Below are 24971 nucleotides of genomic sequence, written 5' to 3'. Positions count from 1 at the left end.
AGTTTAAATTCCTTATGGGAAAATTTTAAAAAGCGTTTTTTTTTCTCTCAGGAGCTCATAGCTCATGCTTATAGACCAAACTCTCACAAAGGTATGCCTCTATTTACCTTAGCATTTTTTCTTGAAGAAATTTGGAAACAAATAAGCTTTTATTATAAGCTTCGTCTAGAAGATGTTCCTGACCACCTCAATCTCATCTCTAGCTGAGTCTGGTTAGGTGAGTGATATATATGCTTCCACAGCATATCTATTTCTTTTGCCATAATTTCTCTTACCATACTATATTATAATTATTATCTGTTTATAGACTACAAATTCTATAAGGAAAGAAGAATGTCTTATTTTGCTTATTACTTTTTATCAGGTTCCTGGCCGCAAACACTCAATGACTATCTATTAACTGAATTCTAAGAAAATAATTACAAATATGTGTAAGAATTGGCCACAAGTTTGTCAACCAGATTGCCTATAATACTGAAAGGTTTGAAATACCCTAAAGCACAGCTACATAAAAATGTAGCAGAGTGGCTCCAACACCCATTCATGATAAAAGCTCTCAGTAAACTAGGAATACAAGGGAACCTCCTCAATTTGAGAAATAGCTACAAAAAACCTAGAGCTAACATCACACTTAATGAGAAACTCAGAGCTATCTCACTAAGATCAGGAACAAGGCAAGGATCCCCCCTGTCACTACTGCTTTTCAACATCATATTGCAAGTCCAAGCTAATGCAGTAAGACAAAACAAGGAAATAAAAGGTATATAGATTGGGAAGAAATAAAACTGTGTTCACAGATGACATGATCCTCTAAGTAGAAAATCCAGAAGAACTGACAAAAAAGGCTCCCAGAACTAATAAGCAATTATAGCAAAGCTGTAGGATACAGGTTAACATACAAAAGTTAATCACTTCTATATACCAGCAACAAACAAACAGAATTTGAAATTAAAAAAAAAACATTTACATCAGCACCCAAAACAACTACTTAGGAATAAATCTAACAAAATACGTATCAATACAATATCCATATGAGAAAAACTAAAAACCTCTAATGAACAAAATTAAAGAACTAAATAAATGAAGAGATATTCTATATTCATGAATAGGAAGATTCAATATTGTCAAGATGTCAGTTCTTCCTGACTTGATCCACAGATTCAATGCAATACCAATCAAAATCCCGGCAAGTTATTTTGTGACTATCGATAAAATGATGCTAAAGTTTACACGGAGAAGCAAAAAACCCAGAAGAGACATTACTGAAGGAGAAGAACAAAATGGGAGGACTGAAGCTACCTGACTTCAAGACTTACCATAGGCTACAATAATCAACACAGTGTGGTACTGGTAAAAGAACAGATTAATGGGACAGAATAGAGAGCCCAGATATAGATCCACATAATATGGCCAGTTGATTTTTTGACAAATGATCAAAGGCAATACAATGGAGAAAAATTAGTCTCTTCAACAAATAGTGTTGGAACAACTGGAAATCTACATGTGAAAAAAGAATCTAGACACAGACCTTACACCCTTCACAAAAATCAACTCAGAATGGATCACAGACCTAAACGTAAAGCACAAAAGTATAAAGTTTCTAGAAGATGACATAGAAGAAAATCCAGATGACCCTGGGTTTCATAATGAGTTTTTAGATACAACAGAGGCACAATCCATGAAAGAAAGACTTGATAAGACAGACTCCACTAAAATTAAAATGAAAACTTCTGCTCTGCAAAAGATAGTGTCAAGAAAATGGAAAAACAAGCTATAGACTGGGAGAAAATATCTGCAAAACACACAGCTGATAAAGCACTGTGATCCAAAATATACAAAGAACTCTTAAAGTTAAACAATTAGAAAATGAACAACTCGGTTTAAAAACAGGACAAAAACCTTCAAGATACTTCACCAAAGATAAACGCATGGCAAATAAGCATATGAAAACATGCCCCACATCATATATCATTAGAGAAATGCAAATTAAAACAACAATGAGACACCGTTATACCTCATAGTGGTACATTCTATATACCTATTAAAGTCAAAATTTGGAACACTGACAACACCAAATGCTGATGAGGATGTGGGGCAACAAGAACTCTCATTCACTGCTGGTGGGAATGCAAAGTGGTACAGCCACTATGGAAGACAATTTGGCAGTACTTTTATAAGATGAGCATACTCTTATCATACATTCCAGCAACCGTGAACTTTAGTATTCATCCAGAGGAGCTGAAAACTTATACCCATACAAAAACATGCACATAATGTTTACAACAGCTTTATTCATAATTGCAAAAACTTGGAAGCAATGAAGATGTTCTTCAGTAGGTGAATGGGTAAATAAACTACAGTACATCCAGACAATGGAATATTATTCAAACTAAAAGGAAATGAGCTTTCTAACCATGAAAAAATACAGAAGAAACTTAAATATTACTAAGTGAAAGAAGCCAGTCTGAAAAAGCCACATATTGTATAATTACAACTATATGACACTGTGGAAAAGGCAAAACTATGGAGATAGTAAAAAGGTCAGTGGGTTGGGGGAAGGAAGGGATGAACAGGCAGAGCAGAGAGGATTTTTAGGACAGTGAAACTACTCTGTATGATATTGTAACAGTGAACATATATCATTATACGTTCGTCCAAACCCAGAGAATGTACAATACTAAGTGAACCTTAATGTAAACTATGGATCTTGGGTGATTATGATGTGTCAAAGTGGCTTCACCAATTGTAGCAAAAGTACCACTATGGTGGAGGATGTTGATAATGAAGGAAAATGCATGTGTAGGGGCATTATATGGGAAATCTCTATACCTTCCATTCAATTTTGCTGTGAACTTAAAACTGCTCTAAAAAGTAGTCTATTTTTCAAACAATGTAGTAGCAGAGTGGCATTTACTGACACAGAAAGATGCTTTTAATATGCCATTATATAAGAGAAATAGTTACACATGTGACCCGGTTTCCTGACACTACTCATTAAAAATAAATGTTTTCAGCAGGTGGCCCTCTGTTTCTGGGGTTCCAACAGATTCAACCAACTGAAGATTAAAAATATTAAAAAAGTAAATTCCAAAAAGTTCCAAAAAGCAAAACTGGAATTTGCCACACACCAGCAACCACTTACACAGCATTTACCTTGTACTTACAACTATTTACAAACATTTACATTGACATAGGTATTATAAATAATCTAGAAATGATTTTAAATATATGGGAGAGATTGTATATAGATTATATGCAAATACTATGGCATTTTATATAAGAGACTTCCATAAAAGGGATTTTTGGTATCTGTGGGATGTCCTGGAACCAATCCCCTGTGGATACTGAGGGAGAACTGTACTTGTTTTGAATAAGATACAGGCATTAAGGACCTACATATAATATACCTGTACCCTCAACTTCATTTTGAACAAAGATTTTATTTTTGAATACCAAAATTTCCTGGAGATCAAAGCTCTGGATTGTAGTTCTGCCTGCACACTAACTTGTCTATGGTTACATAAATTTCCTTAAGTACCATTTTTTTGTCTATTTAATGAGAAGTATATCAAAATTGCTATAACAGTCTTTTTTTTTTACCTACACATTTTACTATTTCACAATTTCTAAATCTAAAATCACCTGATTCGATTTCTTTTTGCATTTCTTAACCTTGCTTGATAATAACTTTGAAAAAACAAAACACCAAAATTTGTAAAAACTAAACGCAACTTTAAAAATAGTCAGTCTCAGCTCACTGCTATAATTTAATGCCTGTGTAATGAACCTGTGACCAAATCTCAAGAGAAAAGACAATCAACAGATCCCAACCCAAAACAGCTCAGATGTTCGAAGTATTAATCAAACAAACTTTTAAAAGCTTTTCTAACTATGCTCCATGAGATAAAGGTAAATACATATGAAGTGAATGAAAAGAAAGATGTTCACAGCAAAGAAACAGAAACTACCAAAAAAAAAAAAAGGAAAATTTCAGAACTGAAAAAAAGTATCTAAAGTAAAAAGTTCAGTCTCCCTGGTGGCGCAGTGGTTGAGAGTCCGCTTGCCGATGCGGGGGACGTCGGTTTGTGCCCCGGTCTGGGAGGATGCCACATGCCGTGGAGCGGCTGGGCCCGTAAGCCATGGCCGCTGAGCCTGTGTGTCCAGAGCCTGTGCTCCGCAATGGGAGGGGCCACAGCGGTGAGAGGTCCGCGTACCACACACACACACACACAAAAAAGTTCTCATGATGGGTTCAATAAAAGACTGAAGATGACAGAAAAAAGTGTCAGTGAACTTGAAAATAAATCCACATAAAGTATCCAATCTGAATAACAGTGAAACAAAAGTTGAATAAAATGAACAAGGGGGACTTCCCTGGTGGTCCAGTGGTTAAGAATCCGCCTTCCAATGCAGGGGACACGGGTTCGATCCCTGGTTGGGGAACTAAGACCCCACATGCTGCAGGGCAACTAAGCCCACGTGCTCTAGAGCCTGTGTGCCACAAGTAGAGAGCCCTTGTGCCGCAACTACTGAGCCCGTGCACCACAACAAAATATCCTGCATGCCGCAACTAAGACCCGATGCAGCCAAATAAATAAAAAAGTAAATATTAAAAAAAAAATGAACAAGGCCTCAGGAGTCTGTAAGATAATATCAAAAAGTCTAACACTCATGTCACTGAAGTTCCTGGACAGATGAAAAATTTTTGCACAAATATTTACAGAAGAAATGGTTGAAAATTCCTGAAGTTGAAGGACATAAATTTATAGGAGCAAACCTCAAAGAGGATAAAACCAGAGAAAACTATGTTTACACACATCATCACACAGCTAAAAATAAAAGTATTAGAGAAACAAATGAAAGTAGTGAGAGAAAAAAACCATTTTTACAGGGGGACACCAATTAAAATGACCAGAGATTTCTCATCAAAAATCACAAAGACTAAGAAAACAGTCTAAGAATACTTTCAAAGTGATGGAAGAAAGAACTGTCTACCCACAAATCTATAAACAGCAAAAATACCGTTCAGGAATAAAGGTAAAACAGTTTTCAGATGAAGCACAAACAAGATAATTCTCCATCAATAAACCAGGTCTAAAAAAACAGTAAAGGAAATTCTTTACGCTTAAGAAAAATGATACAAGAGGAAACAATGAATGAAGGAAAAGCAACAGAAATGCTAAATATCTGAATAACAAAAAGAAACTACATTTTCCCTCTTCAATTCTCTAAAATAGATACGTCTATTCAAAGTAAAAATTGTAATGCAGGCCATAGTTATAATATATGTAGACTATTAACAACCTATAACGTATTCTTATCATAACTGAATGTTTATACTACTCTAATATCTTGGATATTCATTTTTCTCTGACATCAAAGTCAGAGAATGAAAAACTGGCATGTTGATGTAACAAAAAGGACTCTTTTATATCATAGTTCAGCGCCTGAGAGTGGAGAACAAGATGGGAATGGTGTGGACGGGTGAGCAACTCCAGTAATGGCTGTGGTGGCAGCAGTCACCCCACTGTGGGGAGACTATGAGGCATGCACTTTCTATTGGTGCCCATCCATCAGCAGCATGGAGTGCCCTGCTCCACTGCTCACAGAGCAGTCATGGAGCAGTCACTCATTAAAGGCTCTCAGGACTCACTTATCTCTGCCCCTGCCTCTCCATGTCTCCTTCAGTTTCCTAGTGAGTTCAGGAAGAGTTGTTCTCCACTGGATGGAAAGGAGTAAGGAGAGAGTGGTCCATCAAACAAGAAAGTGATGGTGGAAGGGTACAGTAACAGCTTCTGGGTGATCAGAATTATAGTTGTCTGAGACAGGCAATGAGTTTTTAATAAATATATATTCTTTTCTTCCCCTGTATCATCATTTAGTAGTTTTCTAGAGATTATTTTTATTAAAAGTTTCAAGGTTGCTAATATCTCTTCAAAAAAAAACAAAAACAAAAACAAAACAAAACAATTAGTGCTTTGGATTGCAACGAAGACTAAAGAAGCCCACCTAATCCTCTTTCTCCCACTGATTAACACTAAAAGCTCTGGATAGAATACAGAAACAATGATCTAAAAGTAAAAAATAGGCAGGGCTTCCCTGGTGGCGCAGTGGTTGAGAGTCCGCCTGCCGATGCAGGGCACATGGGTTCGTGCCCCGGTCTGGGAAGATCCCATATGCCATGGAGCGGCTGGGCCCATGAGGCATGGCCGCTGAGCCTGTGTGTCCGGAGTCTGTGCTCCGCAACGGGAGAGGCCACAACAGTGAGATGCCCGCGTACCACAAAAAAAAAAAAAAAAAAAAAAAGCATCTAGAACAATTCTTTGCTCAAAAAGACAAAAAGTTTTGGGAAGATGGAATTATCAAGTTGCCTGGAAAATGGCAGAAGGTAGTGGAACAAAAGGTTGAATACATTGCTCAATAAAGTTCTTGGTGAAAATGAAAAGTGTGTCTTTTATTTTTACTTAAAAACCGAAGGCACTTTTTGGCTAACCCAATACTTGCTATGCTTTAAGAAAGTCCTTTACCACGTCAACTTCCAGCAACCATAAAACAAGTTAATCTGTTACCTTACCAGGAGGGTAAAGTTTACCCTTTACAGTTCTTGAAAGAAAAAATTAGTGACCTTGAAGATAAATCACTAGGAAATCTCCAATCTGAGTAATAGAGAGGAAAAGAGAAATGAAGAAAATGAACAGAACCCCAAGGATCTGTGAAACAGTATAAAAAGGTCTAACATTCATGTTACTGAAGTCCTAGAAAAAGAGCAATGCAGAACAATATTTAAAGAAATGATGCCTAAACACGCTCCAAATTTGGTGCAAGACATTAATTTACAGATCCAAAAAAATGAAAACTCCAAACAGGACAACTTCAGAGAAAACTAGATGCAGCCTCATTATTAAAAATGGCTGCAATGTGGGACTTCCCTGGTGGTCCCGTGGTTAAGAATCCACCTTTCAATGCAGGGGACATGGGTTCAATCCCTGGTCAGAGAACTAAGATCCCACATGCTGTGGGGCAACTAAACCCGGGGGCTCTAGACCCCGCATGCCACAACTAGAGAGCCTTTGTGCCCACGTGCCACAACTAGAGAGTCCATGTGCTGCAACTACTGAGCCCAGGCTCTGGAGCCCATGCACCAAAACTAGAGAGCCAGCATGCCACAACAACTGAGCCTGTGCTCTGGAGCCTGCGTACCACAACTACAGAGCCCACGTGCTACAATTACTGAGCCCACACGCTCTGGAGCTCACACATTGCATCTAGAGAGAAGCTCGCATGCCACAACAAAGAGCCCACATGACGCAACTAAGACCCTATGCAGGCCAATAAATACATAAATAAAAATGTTTAAAAAAAAAGAACCAAAGAAATGGTAACTGTGGAAATAAAATAGACCATTTTTCTTTTCTTAAAAGTTATTTAAAATGTGTGTAACTATGAGAGCAAAAATTATAACAATGGTAAAGTTTTCAATGAATGGAAATGTAATACACATGAGAAATACAACATGAAAGAAGGAAGATAAATGGACCTATATGGTTGTAAGGCTCTGAATTTTGTGTCAAAGTACAATATTAACTCTAATTGGACTGTAAATGTTTAGGTATATATTTCCCTCTGTTTTCAGAGGGAAAAACAGAAGAGAAAAACAGTAATCAAATAAAATGCTAGATCTAATGCAATCACACCAATAATCACATTAAATGTAAATATTCTAAACACCCCAATTAAAAGACAGAAGTGACCATATTGTGCACAAAAATAACAATGCACAACAATATGCTGCCTATAAAACCCTACTTTAAAGACATAGGTAAGTTAAAAGTAAAAGAATGGAAAAAACATGTCATGTTACCAAAGAAGAGCTGGAGTGTTACATTAACATCAGATAAAATAAACTTAAGAATAAGGAGTATTACCAGCAATTAAGAGGGGTATCATGTGATAAAAGGATCAATTTACCAAGAAATTACAATAATACTAAATTACAGTAATTGATACAATAAATAGATAATAAGGGAAGATAGAGAAGACCTGGAAAATACTATCAATCAACTTGACTTAACATTTAGAGAACACTTCAACAATAACATTAGACTATATACATGTTTTTCAAGTGTACACAAACTGTTCACCATAACAGATCACATTCTGGGCCATCAGACAAACCTTAACAAATGTAAAAGAACTGGAGTCATAAAACATTCTCTGACACTAATAAAATAAACCTGTATCAGCAACAGAAAACTATCTGGAAAATCCTCAAATTTTGGAAATTAGCACATTCTAAATAACCTATAAGTCAAACAGGAAATCACAAGGGAAAATTGTGACTAGAAAACAGTTTAAATTGAATAAAAACAAAAACACAGTATCAAAATTTGTGGGATGCAGCTAAAGCGGTGCTTACAGCGAAATACATAGCTAAATACTAGCACTCAAAAAAAAAAAGTCTTAAACCAATGATCAAAGCTTGACAAAACAGAAGAGCAAACTAAACAGACAGCAAGCAGAAAGAAATTAATGAAACTAAAACACAAAACAAAAAATAAACAAGAAACCAAGAGACCAAAAATGGATTCTTTGGAAAGATTCCAATAAAATGACAAACCTTTAGCATGATTAAAATGAATGAATAAATAAGCAAACAAAGAGATGACATAAATTACCAATATAAGCAATGAAAAAGGAGGGGCATTACCCAGACTACACAGATACGGTAATAGGATAATGGAGTATTACGAAAAACCTATGCCCATGAATTTCACAGCTTACACTGAACAGACAAATTCCTTGAAAGTCACATACCACCAAAGCTCAACAAGAAGAAATACTTCTGTATCTATCAGATACACTGAATTTGAAGTTAAAAATCGCCCAGCAAACAAAACATGTTCAGATGATTTTACTAGCAAGTTCTGTCAACACTTAAGGCAGACATATGACTAATTCCACACAACCTCTTCAAGAATATAGAAGAGGACGAAACACTCTCCAACTCATTTAATGAGGTAAGCATTTCTGATACCAAAATCAGACATAACTAGTAAAAGAAAATGACACACATATATCTCTCACAAACACAGACACAATGACAGAAAAACACTAGCAAACTGGATGTAGCAATATATAAAAAGTATAAACACATTATGACTGTGTGGGGTTTATGCCAGGAATTCAAGGTTTAGTCAACATTTGAAAATCAATCAATATAATCCAGTTTATCAATAAACTAAAGAGAATTATATGAACATCTTATTAGATGCAGAAAACTCATTCACCAACATCAACATCATTCAGAGATACAAAAGTCAGAAAACTAGAAATAGAAGGAAACTTCTTTAACCCAATAAAGGTCATCTACCAAAAAAAAATCATATTTAAGGGAGAAAAAAATGAATATTTTCCTCCTATTAGCACGAAAGGGGAAAAGATACCCACTCTCACCATTTCTGTTCAGTATTACAATATTGGTTCTAACTAGTGCATTAAGACAAGAAAAAGAAAGACATACAGATTGGAAAGAAATAAAACTCTAATCAGAGACATGACTGTTTACATAGAAAATCCCAAAGGTTCTATAAAAAAACCCACTAGAACTAGAATGTTTAGCAACAGTTGCAGAAAGCAGGGTAAATATGCCACCAATGAGCAAACGTGAAAAGATATAAAGGCACCAAAAAACTATAAAATAGGTAAAACTAATAAAATATGTACTAGATCTGTATGCTAAGAACTATGAACACTGATGAAAAAGATCAAGACAGACCTAAAAGAAAAAAAAAAAGAGAGAAATAGTATACTTATGGCTTAAAGGCTCAATACTGTTAATATGTTAATTCTCCCCCAAACTAATTAATGGATTCATTACAATCTCAATTAAAATCTCAGCAGGAATTTTTGATAGAAATCAATAAATAGATTCTAAAATTATATGGATAGGCAAAAGAACTAGAATAGTCAAAACTATTTGGAAAAGAACAAAGTCACTGGATTCACACTACCTGATTTCAAGACTCAGTTAATCAAGGTAATCAAGACAGCACAGAACTGGCAAAAAGATAGCCAAAAGATCAATGAAACAGAGTCCAGAAATATATATGCTCTACTGATTTTTGACAAAGATGCAAAGACAACCCAATGAAGAAACTTTTAAAGTCTAGCTTCTCTAACTTAATATAAAACATCTGAAATTCACTGATGTTTGTTGCATGTACTGAAAAATACTATCAACTAACAATATTTATAGAACATTCCACCCAATATCAGACTAAATACATTCTTTTCAAGTGCACACATAATATTTACCACAGAAGACCATATTCTGAGCCATAAAACAAACTGTAAAATGATTATCTTTCAGTAAATGGTGGTTGAACAACAAGATATTTATATTCAAAAACATGAACCTCAGGCTTCCCTGGTGGCACAGTGATTGAGAGTCTGCCTGCCGATGCGGGGGACACGGGTTCATGCCCCGGTCCACGAAGAACCCACATGCTGTGGAGCGGCTAGATCCGTGAGCCATGGCCGCTGAGCCTGCGTGTCCAGAGCCTGTGCTCCGCAACGGGAGAGGACACAACAGTGAGAGGCCCATGTACCGCAAAAAAAAAAAAAAAAAAATGAACCTCAACTCATAAGAAAATTAACTCAAAATCCATCTGAAGTCCAAATATAAAAGCTAAAACTATAAAACTTATAGAAAAAACATAAGCAAAACCTTTGTGACCTTGTGTTAATGTTAGCCAAGGATTTCATATGTAACATATGAAGTACTATCAATTAAAAAAGGATAAAACAAGGCACAGATTGGGAAAAAATATCTTCAAAACACACATCTGGCAAAGGATGTGTATTCAGAATACATGAAGAATTCTCAAAACTCAATAAGGAAACCCATTTTAAAATGGCTAAAAGATACAAAAGAACACTTCACCAAAGAAGACAATTTTCAGATAGTGAACACGTATGTGAAAAGATACACACCTTCATTAACCGTTAAGGAATGTATATTAAAACCACAATTAGATAACACTACATACCTTTTAGACTGGCTAAAAATCACTGGTATGCCGGTATATGTTTAGCAATCAGGTCTTTGGGAGAGAAGACCCTGAATTTTAGCTTTTGCTTATTTCTGTGGCATAAACATACCCTCTGTGGCTGATTTCTCCCGACTGAATGTGGAGCTAGGAAGATATGTTACTTTCCACCATACGGATACAACAGACATAATACAGAAACTAGTAAAACATAGTAATTAGGAAGCGACAAGTTTTATATATTCATTACCTTTGTTTTTTTAATATAATTTATGTTTATATAATTTAATTTTTAACAATGGCTGTTTACTAAACAGTTTACAAAATTCCTGAAAATTTAAACATCAGTTCTTTCAAGTCAGTATAAGCCAGCCCCAAGCGTGCCACTGCCTGAAATAAAACTGACACTAACAAGTGCTGACAAGGATGTGGAACAACTGAATTCTCCATCATGGAAGAAAACAGTCTGGCAGTTATCTTTTTCTTCTTTCTCTTTCTTTCTTAGAATCTTTTACAATTTTTTTATATTTCAGAGATAAAATGAATGAAAACCTGACCAGAGACTAAAACAGGCAAATCCAGAGGCACTTAGTTTCCTTCAGACTAGCCTTCAGGATTCAAACACTCAATAATACATACAAAGTGTGACTCTTTGAATAGGAATAAAGTGTCAATATATATTTTTAAAGAAATGTATTTATTTATTTTATTTTTGGCTGCAATGGGTCTTTGTTGTCGCAGGCAGGCTTTCTCTAGTTATGGTGAGTGGGGGCTACCCTTCGTTGCAGTGCGTGGGCTTCCCATTGCGGTGGCTTCTCTTGTTGCGGAGCACAGGCTCTAGGCGTGCAGCTTCAGCAGTTGTGGCATGCCAGCTCAGCAGTTGTGTCTTGCAGGCTCTAGAGTGCAGGCTCAGTAGTTGTGGTGTGTGGGCTTAGTTGCTCCATGGCATGTGGGATCTTCCTGGACCAGGGCTCGAACCTGTGTCCCCAGCATTGGTAGGCGGATTCTTAACCACTGCGCCACCAGGAAAGTCCCTAAAACTTCAATATTAAAATAACTTTTATGATGGGAGGAAATACCATAACATACTTTTGTCTTGAAACATCATGCTTTCATTTTAATGAAACCATATATTATCAATTCTCAGACTTGGAGAACACTGTCCTAATGGACATGGTCTTGGGTTATATTACTAGTTATTATTATAACTTGAGTTATATCATTACTAGAGCCATTAACTTGCAAGACTAAAAGTAATTAACTTCATCTCCCTATGCTTTATCTCCCTTGAACCTTTCTGGCAAAAAGTTTGGCAGTCTCTTAGAAAGTTAAACATGTATTTACCATACAACCAGCAATCCTACTTCTAAGTATTTTCCCAAAGGAAATGAAAATCGTTCATACAAAAATCTGTACGTAAGGCTTCCCTGGTGGCGCAGTGGTTGAGAGTCCGCCTGCCGATGTAGGGGACACGGGTTCATCCCCCGGTCTGGGAAGATCCCACAGGCCACGGAGCAGCTGGGCCCGTGAGCCATGGCCGCTGAGCCTGCGCGTCTGGAGCCTGTGCTCTGCAACGGGAGAGGCCACAACAGTGAGAGGCCCACGTATCACAAAAAAAAAAAAAAAAAAAAAAAACTGTACATAAGATGTTTATGTCGTTTCTAGTCATTAATGCCCGAAACTGTAAACAACATAAACATTCAACAACAAACAACTGTGATACACAATACAATGGAATACTAAATTCAGCAACAAAAAGGAATGAATTACTGATACATGCAACAACATCAATAAATATTAGATACTTTAGGTTAAGTTAAAGAAGCTACATTCAGGAAATTTCATACTGTTTTATTTATAAAAAATATAATTCCATTTATATGAGTCCATTTATATGAAATTCTGGAAAAGACAAAACTATAGGCAAAAAACAGATCAGTGGGTGCCAGAGGCTGCGAGTGGGAGGCGTTAACTACATGAGAGAATTTTTAGGAGGTGATGGAAGTGTCCTGTATCTTGATTGAGGTGGTAGTGAACTTTACTGAGGTAAATTTTATCACAACTAAAAACCATCATCACAGGAAAAAAACACCAGAGTTCAATTTTATAGGAAAGTGGGCATTTGAAAAGTAACATTAAGGACAAATCTGGGGAGTTCCCTGGCAGTCCAGTGGTTAGGACTCTGAGCTTTCACCGCTGAGGGCCTGGGTTCAATCCCCGGTCAGGAAACTAAGACTCCACAAGCCGTGCAGCATGGCAAAAAAAATAAATAAATAAAATTATTCTTTTTAAGAAAAAACTGAGCACCTCTGCCTCAAGCAACTACATAGAATAACATTTTTTACAGGCACTAAAAATAGTTCATTCCAAAACCCTTATATTTAATGGCTTCCAGGGAAAGTAGTCAATTAGAGTTATACCTCGTCATAAATCTCTTTCTAGTATTTTCCATGCTGTTGCCTTTAAATACCTGGTCACGAAATGTCTTTCCTCTTAAACATAGGTAATTCATAATGAAATTTTCAAAAAAATTAAAACATTTAAAGTTGGATGCCAACCCAAAGAAGACAGAATTAGGAAAACAAGATATATGCTGTTACTACCTGTTGTGTTAGAACAATAGATACTAACTTCAGTTCTTTATCCAAAGACTCTTTAGTCTTACTCTACTTGCTCTCTTGATAATGTCACCCACTTTTCAGGGTTTCAAAGATCATCTCTATGCAATTAAGTCACTCCAGTTTTCTATACTATTTCTGTACCATGTGCATATTTCGATTACACATATATCACCTGGTATTGCAGATGCTTGTTCACACAGGTTTGTTTATTATGTTGACTCCTGTTGGTTCATATACTCCGTAAGGGCAAGGACTAGATTTCTACTAAACTAGTTTGGTTTAGTGTCACCATTCAATAAATTGTATTGAATCTGTATCTCTAGCCACCCAGTATTTCTAGCTGTCTGATAGTATCTGCATTGGTGTAACTTATTCCCAAATGAAATAAACTTATAATTCCTTCCCCTAGACATTGTAAGTCTTAAGATGTCTATCTTTTAATCTGCTATTGCATCAACTTCTTTCTCTCCTTTATTATTTGCACTTTTCTTCTTGAGGCTTTTAACCTCAGATTTAAAATAACCTCTGGCTCATCAACCTACCAATGATACCTCGCACTCAAATTTATCCCTCAGACCACTAGCACATTAAGCTTCCTAGGTGATCATGTTACTGCCCTGAAAATCTTCCAGAGCTCTCACGTGCCTACAAAACAAATTTCAAAGCTGTTCACAATCTCACCACATTAACCTGTAACATCCTATATTCAGCCACTCAGAATTATTTATGGTTCCCTAAAATATGGACTGAACCTTAAGTGACACGTGCCATTCTCCCACACTGAAATTTCATTCCACCCTTCGAAGTCTCTCTTAAATATTATCATCTCAATGGCTTTTCCTAGCCAACAGAAACACCTACTGTTCATCTACTATGTGTCAGGAATGCTGATAGGAGTTAGAATCGCTCCCATTTCACTGGTACTTTCAGTGTTTTCAGATCATATAGTCACAGTCTGTCTGTATCAGAGCTTTCTGTATATCTTGCCTCTCCACTGGAGATTTTCTGTCCTCAAAGATTTGCATTATCTTGCTAGTATCTGCACTCCTGTTATCATCTAAAAAGTATGGTAGAGAGTAAATACTCAAGTATTTACTGAAGTCAACTAAGTACAGTATCTTCTGAGCAATTATGGCATAGGGTTACATGGTGGGAAAGGAATTCTAAGACCTGTGAACCTCCCATCTGGAAATTTCATTTGAAATGCACTATAAACTATCATGTGACAGTGTTGGTGAAACTGTGGTTCTCAACTTAACTTCAGCTGACCTTAAGATTTGAGGTTAGTACAAGAACCAGGTGTAAACATCTACAGTCAACCAATTTTCAGAAAGGATGCCAAGACCATTCAATGGAGAAACAGTCTTTTCATCAAATGGTGCTGTGACAACTGGATTGCCACATGCAAAACAATGAAGTTGGACTTTACCTCATACCATATACAAAAGTTAACTCAAAACGAATCAAACCCCTAAATGTTAAGAGCCAAAACTATAAAACTCTTAGAAGAAAACAGATATTCATGGAATTCATGGAAAAGACTCTGAAAATTACAGGTTTCTGGTAACTGACTATACTGCTGAACTGAATGAATAAGCATTTTCAGAATTCTAATGGAAAACTGATGAATTCATAAAAGTGCTAACAAAAGATCAAGATGAAAAAAAATTAATTACATGGGACTGAGTGAACTGATGAGGATGATTATAATTTTTGTGACTTTCTTTTTGAGTAAAAAAATGTGACGTAAATTTATGTAAAAAGAACTTAATGTAAAACAATGCCACTCCTCACATATTTTCTCTTGTTTTGGAAAATATATTTTCTGTTAAAAATGTGATTTATGCTGACACGTAATAGGTTGATTATTGTTAATATGAATGAATTAATAAATTTAAAAAAAACAGATATAAATCTTCATGACCTCGGATTGGGTAGGGGATTCTTATATATGATGTTGAAAGCATGACCAACAAAATAAAAAACAGATAAACTGGACTTCATCAAATTTTTAAAACATTTGTGCTTCAGAGAACACTGTCAAGAACATGAAAAGACAATCTACAGAGTGGGAAAAAATTTTTGCAAATCATGTATCTGGTAAAGAACTTGTATCTACGATATACAAAAAAATTCTTATAAATAAAAAGACAGGGCTTCCCTGGTGGCGCAGTGGTTAAGAATCCGCCTGACTATGCAGGGGACACCGGTTCGAGCCCTGGTCCAGGAAGATCCCACATGCCACAGAGCAACTAAGCCCTTGCGCCACAACTACTGAGCCCGCACGCCACAACTACTGAAGCCTGTGCACCTAGAGCCCATGCTCCGCAACAAGAGAAGCCACCGCAATGAGAAGCCTGTGTCCCACAACAGAGTAGCCCCCGCTCGCTGCAACTAGAGAAAGCCTGCACACAGCAACGAAGACCCAATGCAGCCAAAAGTAAAATAAATAAATAAATTTATAAAAATAAAAAATAAAAAGATAACCCAACTGAAAAATGAGCAAAGGCTCTGAACAGACATTTCTCCAAAGATGTACAAACGGCCAACAAGCATATGCAAAGATGTCTTCAAGAAAATATAATCAAAACCACACTTAGAAACCATTTCACATGCATTATGATGGATAGAATAAAAAAGTCGAATAATAACAAGTGTTGGTGAGGATGTGGAAAAACTGGTTCCCTCACACATGGCTGGTGGGAATGTAAAATGGTGTGGCCATTTTGGGAAACCACTCCAGCAATTCTTCAAATGATTAAATGTAGAGTCACCATATAACCCAGCAATTCCACTTGTACACAAATGTTTATTGCAGCATTATTTATAATAGTCAAAATGGGGAAACAATGCAAATGTCCAATGAATGACAAAATGGATAAACAAAATGTGGTATAGCCATACAATGGATTATTACTCAGGCATAAAAAAGAATTAAGTATAGACTTTGAAAACATTATGCCAAGTGAAAGAAGTCAGTCACAAAAGACCACATGTTACATGATTTCATTCATATAAAGTCTAGAATAGGGACGTCTATAGAGACAGAAAGTGAATTTGTAGTTGCCTAAGGTTGGGAGCAGAGGAGTTTAGGGAATGGGGACGGAGGTGAGAGGGTACGAGGTTTCTTTCTGAGGTGATGAAAATGTTGTAGTATCTGTGAATATACTAAAACCCATAAAATTGTACATATTAAATGCGTGAGTTATATGGTACGTGAATTATAACTCAATAAAGCTGTTTAAAAAAAGAACAGGTGAAACTAACACAACACTGTAAATCAACTATAATCCAATAAAGAAAAAAAAAGAACAGGCATATAATAGAAATTTCCTGACCTTTTTAAGGTGTTGTCTTACTACTTCATGCTGCCTTAGGGCAAGCATCTTTTAAGCTTAGGACTATATCATTAAAAAAAAAAAAAAAAGGGCAGTAAAAGTGGTATTCCTAAACAATGTAAAGCCTCTCAGGTACAAAAGAACAAGCTTTTGCCAGATATTTTCCCTTTTCAGTCCCTTCCCTGCCCCCATGCCAGCCCTTCTCCACTCTGTTTCATAGTCACAACAGAAACATACAGTAGGGGTTTTAAATATGCTTTAGCTACTGAACATAGCTTTATGTGACTGTTCTTAATTTTGAAAGGAAAGTTTAATATTGGGATAAAAACATACTCATAGCATACATATACACTAAGTTGTATAGTCATTACAAGCTTAACAATTATGACATGGAAGCTGTGTATAATTTGATTTTCACTTATATGGATTTCAACTGATTTTTTTCCTCCAAATGCCCTCAAATGAAAAAGTTTCTACATGCATAATATTTTTAAAACTCTGACTTACTTTTTTTTAAATAGAAAGACATTAATTTTTATGCCTTTCTTACAATTTACGGCTTAGGTAAGAACTATTCAAAGCAGATGACCTGTATCAGAATCACCTGGGGCTTTGCAACTCATTGTTGTCCTTGGGACTAGAAGCAATGTCATGAGGAGTTTGTTAAAAATGCAGAATTTGGCTTATCCGAGACCTACAGAATCAGAATTTGCTTTAACAAGACCTCTAGGTAACTTATATATAATGTTTGAAAAATAATGATCTAGAACACTTATAAAACATGCAGATTCTAGTGAGGCAAAGGCATCTGCATTTTAAACAAGAATCCTATGGTTTCCCCTACACACTGAAGTTTGAGAAGCACTATTCAAAAGAAAAGGGGCATACTGAAAAAACATTCCTTTAGAGCAGCTTTGGTATACTAATAAATGCTGCTACCTATCCTTCCCCAAATAGTTTGAAAAGCAAAAAAAAAATTTCTGAATTTTTAAGTCTCACAGTTATACTACCTTAAAATTAATACCCTGAGTCTCACGAAATAAGGGGTTTAGATGAACAATCAGAACCAACTTTTTTAAAAGTTTTCATAATGCAGTAACCAAAATAAATTTATTCATACTCAAAATTCTGTAGACTTCTACTGAAAAGTCAAATACCTTATTAAAAAGTCCCATCCAAATGGGAATATAAGTTATAGTTCCTTTTACTCAACTTTAAAAGACTTCAATTAAACAGAATGCTTAGTGTTCACAATATTCTAGTTTAAATTATGTTAATTAAGTTTATTCTGATCCTTGCTGGTGGAAAACCTTTGTAGCTCTCACAAGGAATACAGGTCTTAGGATTATGCATAGACACTAACTTTCAGTACGTGTTAAGGTAGCTGTAGAGTATACATAAAGGACTACAAGGATATTGGCCCCAAAATGTAATTTGCTGTGCAAGATAATTTTTAATTCTTAGGGGATGCTGGTTTTGACAATTAATTCAGCAAACATTTGCTAAATACAATCAATGGTCAAGATTTTGTGAGGAAACAAAGATGATCAAGGCACTATCCCTAGGCCCAAGCAGCATATAATCCTGAGGACAGGTGGGGTTTGGGCAGGAACCTGCATATACAATTAGCAGAATGTGGTCAGTACCGAAAACGGGTGCCGGAAGTTCCAGTTTCAGCTAAGTGAATGCCAAATAATGGATATTTTACAGTAATTTCCAACTGATTTGCTGCAGAGTTCAACAAGCTAGGAAAGCCTACTGAAAAGCAGTTTATAAAGAAGTACAGCCCAAGATAATTCTCTGGGAAATGTGCTTATATTTTAATACACATACACACACTTAAAGTTGGGCTATGAGGTGTGTGTGCGCTCATCAAAGGCAAAGCAATTCAAATATGAACTGGATACAGGAGGCCCAATACAGTTAAGTTCATAGAGGGCGTTTCCTTTGACAAAAACAGGAAGACTTAGCTTCAGAGATCGCTGATCATGCGAGAAAAGAGGAAAAAGGAGTGAGGATCTGTTTTTATTTCTCCTCTGGTAACTTAAAAAAAAAAAAAACCTCCCCCACCGCCCAGCAGTTTCCTGAACTATTCCCTCCCTTCAACTGTATATTTTATCAACACTATGTTCCTTAAAAAGCTTAAGAACTAAAGAAGACAAGCAAGACCGGTCAAATGCATTTACCTATTTAACAGTCCAAAACAGGTACCTCCCTCAAGGGGAACTAGCAGTCCATGAAGGGCCAGGACCGGGAAAAGTGCATCCACACGTTCCCTCCAGCGCCTCGGCCACTGAGCACTCTCTTCACTGCTCTCCCCTTTCGGAGGCACACCCTTCCTTGGGAAGGGAAAAGCAAGCACCTCTTAAAAGGGGCTGCGGAGGTCGCCCGGCAGCGCGGTGAGGTTTGCGGGGACCCAGGGCAAAACCTTCTCTGCACTGGAAGAAGAGGTGCAAGTGACACTGACGAGGGCCAGCTGAACGGAGAAAGGGCACTGCGATGCTCTGTCCGGTCCCGGCCCCTCAGGGGTTCAGGTCGGCCCCCCGGCCCGCAGTTTGCTCTCTTAAGCAGGCCTAGCCGCCCAGGCCAACTCCAGCCCAATGACAGGTCCCCGAGGTGGGGCCCGCGTCACAGGTGTCGCCCCAACCAGGTCCTTGCAAATCCCAGGGGGTGGGGAGGGACAAGTCGGGGCACGGCAAAGGCACCGAAAGGTGAGACGCGCGGCAGCGACGGAGCGCAGCACCCACGGCGACGCGGTCTCACCTCTAAGGTGGAGACAGTGCTGGTGAACAGGTCCTCTCCGTCCTCCAGTTCCTCAAAGTCGGTGGGTTTCCCGACCCCCAGCGGAGGAGGCTCCCTCTCGGCCGCCATCTTCGCTCGCCCAGACTACTGCGCGAGCGGGACCTCGCGGACCTGTCACGTGAGCACGCACAGCTAGGCTGGCGCGCGGGCCGCTGTGCTCCCCCTCCTCCCCGGCCCGCCGCGCGCGGCCCCGCCCCCGGCCTCGAGACTGCGCCCGCCCGGCGCGCGCCGCGTTCAGCCCCGCCCGTTTGCCTCTCCTTCCACCTCCACGTCTGGGTCGCGGCCACCTTTTCACCGCCCACTTGCTGTACTGACTTTTGTGGAAGAATCTTGGACTTTTATTGCCACGTCCCTTTCTTAGCAGAACTAGGCCAAACGATTTCTGTTGTCGTTACCGCTTTTAAAATCTCCTTTAGGAAGTGGGAGAGCTTGGGGACCAGTCTTTGGGCTTGGATTATGCACAGAGGGCAAGATTGAGTATTGGTGGAAGAGAGACGTGTCTCTTAGATCTCTAGGCTGTCCCATAGAACTTTCTGACATGATGGAAATGTTCTGTATCAGTAGCGTCCAGTAGAGTAGCCGGTGGCCGAGCACTTGAAATGAGACTAGTGTGACTGAGAACTGAGTTTTAAATTGTACTTAATTTTAATTAAATCTAAATAGTCCGCATGTGGATAGAGGCTACCTATTGGACAATGCAGGTCCAAATAACAAAGACCACCCTGAATAACTTGTTGTCTGAGGTTTACTCCAATTTCATCACAAGGCAGCACACAATATTTTTCCTCAATAAAGTAAGAGTCAGAAAGGCTGGAAAAATGACAATTAGGAAAATTAGTGGATGATTAGTAAGAGCATCATACGCAACTCCCTTTGCCGATTAATAGATCTTCATTGTCGGAGGGTCTCTTGAAGACTTTCAGCTTCAATTACCTCACCTCACCGCATAGGATTATTGTCAGGATCAAATGAGAAAAAATGTGAAAGTATTCTGAAAGCTAAAGATTGCTATGCCAATGCAAGGTTTGTTCATGGAAAAATAAAAAGGCATTGCAGGTAGCAACCTGAAGTTACAATTTTGCTGGAGAAGAAATCTTCACAGGGATTCTTTACAAATTAAATATATAGAAGCCCTCAGCCCTCACTGACCTGGGAGTTAGAAGGCCTGGGTTCTACTAGCTATGTGCCAGACTTACTTAGCGTCACTGTAATTATTATTTTTTTTAAGGGTATTGGAGCAGAAGATTTTCTAGTCGCTAGGATTTCTTCCACCCCTAAATTTCTGAATTTCTATGATTATTGTCAAGAAGTATCAACCCAAACCAGAACTAATTTAAGTAAGTATACCAAGTCATTGCTTGGTATCAAATGTTGCCTGGGTGAGTTGGATGCATGGGCCAGTTGTCACTGTCATGCTCCAATCACCATTGCCACTGCCGTCAGCCCGTCTGGAATCAGATGTTGAGGCACATTCCCTGGCCTGCATTCCACCACCTATGGACAGTCTGTGGCCTGTCACTGATCAGAAACTTTAATCTCTTTTGAAAGCTCACATTGCGTCTTGAGGTGATTCTTCTCTGTATCCTTTTTACCTGTGCCTCTGTTTATTGCTTACTACTTTCTGTCTTATGTTATGGTCATTTATATTCCCAGCATGTCTTTTTTATTAGACATTTAAATTAGTTGAAATACAGGTCCAGCTGCTTGTAACACAGAACCACATTCCAAGTGGCTTTAGAAAAATGCAGTGTAATTATCCCTCATGTGGGAAGATGAAGGCTCCATGAGCTCATCCAGGGATGGCAGGCTCCTTCTGTGGTCCTCTTCTCCCTAGGGTGTAATCTCTTCCTCATGGTCCACGTTGGCTAAGCACCACAAACCACATTCCAGCAGGCACAAAAGGAGTAAAGGGAAACGCAATGACATCCCCTTTACTTTAAGGGCATAGTCCAGAAAGTGCACGCACCACTTCTCTCCACATCCCTTTGATCAGGTCCTTACTTACGTGGCCATCCTAGCTACAGGAGACTAGAAAATGCCATCATTATGCCACCCCCTAAAAACTAGGGGTTCCCTTACTCTGGAAAAAATGAAGACTATTGTAGGAAACCAGCAGTCTCTGTTATAAAGCATCTATTCAGTCTTTTTATGGTAGCATATCTGAATTTCCTTCTGGGTAACCATTCTTTCCTACTCTAGCCTGGAAGTCTCCTCCAGCTCAGGAATGGAGTGTATGACCTAGGCTTGAGCCAAACCTAGCATTGACTCCCTTGGCCCTATTGATCGGTGGGAGGTCAGATTCAGCCTCATTTCCCCAAACTCTTAGCAGCTTTGATTGTCTTTCTTTCCCTATTCAACCTAAATTCTACCAGGACTTTAAGAATTGTCTTGCTCTTTTTCTTGCCTCTTTTTCTTCCTCGGTCCTTTGCTTTTCTGTTATATCTTTTCTGAAATCTCAAATTCAGTCATCAGCTTCTCTAATCTTATATCCATATTGCTAAGAGCATTTGAAAAGTAAACCCCAACCTCAACTGGAGAGCCTGTAAGTCCGTGATTTCTAACAGCAACTCCCCACTGCCTAGATACCACCATTTGTTTCTTTTCCAAATCCTTCAACTATTCTTTCCAGTAAAGGTTCTCTTTTATCATGAAGTATCCCATCACCTTTTCTCCTCATTTTCATCAAATGACTTAGCCTGCTCATTCAATGACAAAATAAAATCTGCCAGTTGAATCCTTCAGCCTTCAAGTAGGATGGAAATTCTCTTCTTTCTGTGCTCCCATCACTTACTGTGTATGTTTCTATAACACCTATTATATTGTACTGTGATCATGGCCACTTTTCTATCACCCCTGATAGCCTGCAGGATCGTTGCATTCCAGGGCTATTTCTTATTTGACTTTGGATCCTGCGTAGCCCTCATCTAGTGATCTATAACTGTAAAACAAATTATAGCAAACTTAGCAGCTTAAAAACACAAATATTTATTTTCTCATGATTTCGGTGAGTCAGAAATCCAGGTGCAACTTAGCTGAGTGCCTCTGACTCAGAGTCTCTCACAAGGCTGCAGTAAAGGTATCTAGCAGAGCTGCAGTCAGTTCAAGCAAGACTCACCTGGGAGAGGATCTGCTTCCATGCTCACTCACATGACTGGTGGCAGGTCTCAGATCCTTGCTGGCTGTTGCCTGGAGATTGAGTTCCTTGGCACACAGCCCTCTCCATAAGGCTTTTCATACAACATGCCACTTGCTTCCCCTAGAGTAAGAACTCTAAGAAAGACAGAGTGAGCCAAGAAAGGACAGAGAGGGTGAAGAAGACAGAAGCCAGAGTCCTTCCGTAACCTAATCTCAGAAGTGGCATCTCATCACTTTTGCTGTATTCTGTTCATTAGAAGCTCACACTCAAGGAGAGGGATAAAACGGGGGTGCGGCTAACAGGAGGCAGGGATCTTGGGGGCCATTTTAGAGGTTGCCACAAACCACAATAGTATTTATTGCTCAATAAGATAGTATGCGATGAACACCTTCAATGAATAGATGAGTGAATATGAAACTCAAAAGAGAGGGCTAAGTGGAAGATACAGATTTGGTAGTTTAAGCCACTAGTATATGATAGGGCCCAGGTAGTCTGGGAAGCACAACCCTTAGGATCATTAAAAAAGCAGGTAAAGGAAGAGGTGTCATAAAGAAAACTAAAAAGCAACAAAGAGATAGGAAGCAATGTAGGAGAGAGAGCAAAAGGAAGCAAAAGAACAAAGAAGAGAGCGTTTAGCAGTATCCATTGCCTTGGGTATGTTAATAAGATGGTAACTGAAAAGGTGAATGATTAATGAATACAAAAAATGAATGCAACAAGTTGTGATGGTTAATTTTATGTGTTGCCTTGGCTGGACCATGGTGCCCAGATATTTGGTCAAGTATTATACTGGATGTTTCTGTGAAAGTGTTTTTGGGATGAGATTAACATGTAGATCAGTGGCATTTTAGTAACACAGATCACGCACCATAATGTGGGTGGGCCTCATCCAATCAGTTGAAGGCCTTAATAGAACAAAGACTGACCTCCCCACAAGCAGGAAGGAATTTTAGCAGACTACTGCCTTTGGACTTGAGCTGCAACCCTTTGCTGAGTCTCCAGCCTGCTGGCCTACCTCATCAGATTTTGGACTCACTAAGCCTTTACAGTTGCATGAGCCAATTCCTTAAAATAAATCTCTCTCTATATATGTAACACACCCTGTTGGTTCTGTCTCTATGGCAGATCCAGACAAATATACACGTATAGACTATTCTTTTAAAATATATAAATGGAAGCAACACAGAATAGGTCAGTAACTTGCTGAAGACACAGGTTTATTTTTTTTGCATGTTTTAATTAGATTTAAACATGTTTATATATTAGGGAAAGAGGTGAACAGAGAACAGTAGGTTGAGAATATAACATAGAGAAATAATCAGAATGGATGAGGTCTGAAAGCATACAGGCAGGAATGGGATAAAGAGCAAGCAGAGGAATGTGTCTTAAAAAAGAGAAGGTATACTTCTTCCTTTGTGAATAGAGAAAGGGCCATTTAGAGCCCGTTCTAGCTATTGTGCATAACAAACCGTTCCCAAACTTAGTCATTGAAAATGACCACCATTTCTTATTTCTCATGAGTCAGCAGGTCGGCAGGGTAGATCTGCTGGACCGGATTTGGCAAATCTTCTTGTAGGGTTTCTTCGTGTATCTGTGGTCAGCTGAGGGGTTGACCGGGGGCTGACTAGACAAGGCTGGTTTGGGGTAGGACAGTTTCGCTCTGCTCCAAGTGCTTTCCTTCTCCTCGACTGGGCTTCCTTTCAAGGCTATGGCAGGGTTCCAAAAAAGAAGGTAGACACATACAAGTACGTTTTCAAGCTTTCACAAAAGAAAGTCACATAACCAAGCCCAGGATCAGAATGGGAAGGGGCTATAAAATTGTAGGGCAAAGGGTGTATGAAAAGGAAGCCATTAATGTGGGCCATGAGTGCAGTCAGTTTACCACAGGGGGATGCATTTTCAGACTTGTTTATAAATATAGGCGCGGGAAACGCAAAAGTCCACACCCAAGATATCTATATATTTATATATACATATAGGTACATAGATATTTACACATATATTTAAATTCATAGTTTATTTATTT

At 38.3% G+C, this 24971-nt stretch overlaps 1 protein-coding gene and 1 long non-coding RNA gene across 3 annotated transcripts in view; both read right to left on the bottom strand.

The window, feature by feature from the left end:
- The window catches only part of SNX2 (sorting nexin 2), a 53697-nt gene extending 33770 nt beyond the window's left edge, over positions 1-19927 (bottom strand). Inside the window, exon 1 of one of the 2 annotated variants that reach the window (XM_019940897.3) lies at positions 19771-19927. In XM_019940897.3, the coding sequence (XP_019796456.2) occupies positions 19771-19878 (108 nt within the window). In that variant the 5' untranslated portion in view covers positions 19879-19927. Of the gene's footprint in view, positions 1-19193; positions 19217-19770 lie in introns of those variants that run through there. The other variant, XM_019940898.3, reaches the window with a different exon arrangement.
- Positions 19928-24205: 4278 nt separating this feature from the next.
- Positions 24206-24971, bottom strand: part of LOC141278316 (uncharacterized) — a 121438-nt gene continuing 120672 nt past the window's right edge. Inside the window, exon 4 of the long non-coding RNA XR_012330834.1 lies at positions 24206-24651. This is a non-coding gene — a long non-coding RNA (uncharacterized lncRNA). The remainder of the gene's footprint in view (positions 24652-24971) is intronic.

The sequence above is a fragment of the Tursiops truncatus genome, chromosome 3 (assembly GCF_011762595.2).
Source record: "Tursiops truncatus isolate mTurTru1 chromosome 3, mTurTru1.mat.Y, whole genome shotgun sequence".
Classification (NCBI taxonomy): domain Eukaryota; kingdom Metazoa; phylum Chordata; class Mammalia; order Artiodactyla; family Delphinidae; genus Tursiops; species Tursiops truncatus.
This window is presented reverse-complemented; position numbering and strand designations above follow the sequence as displayed.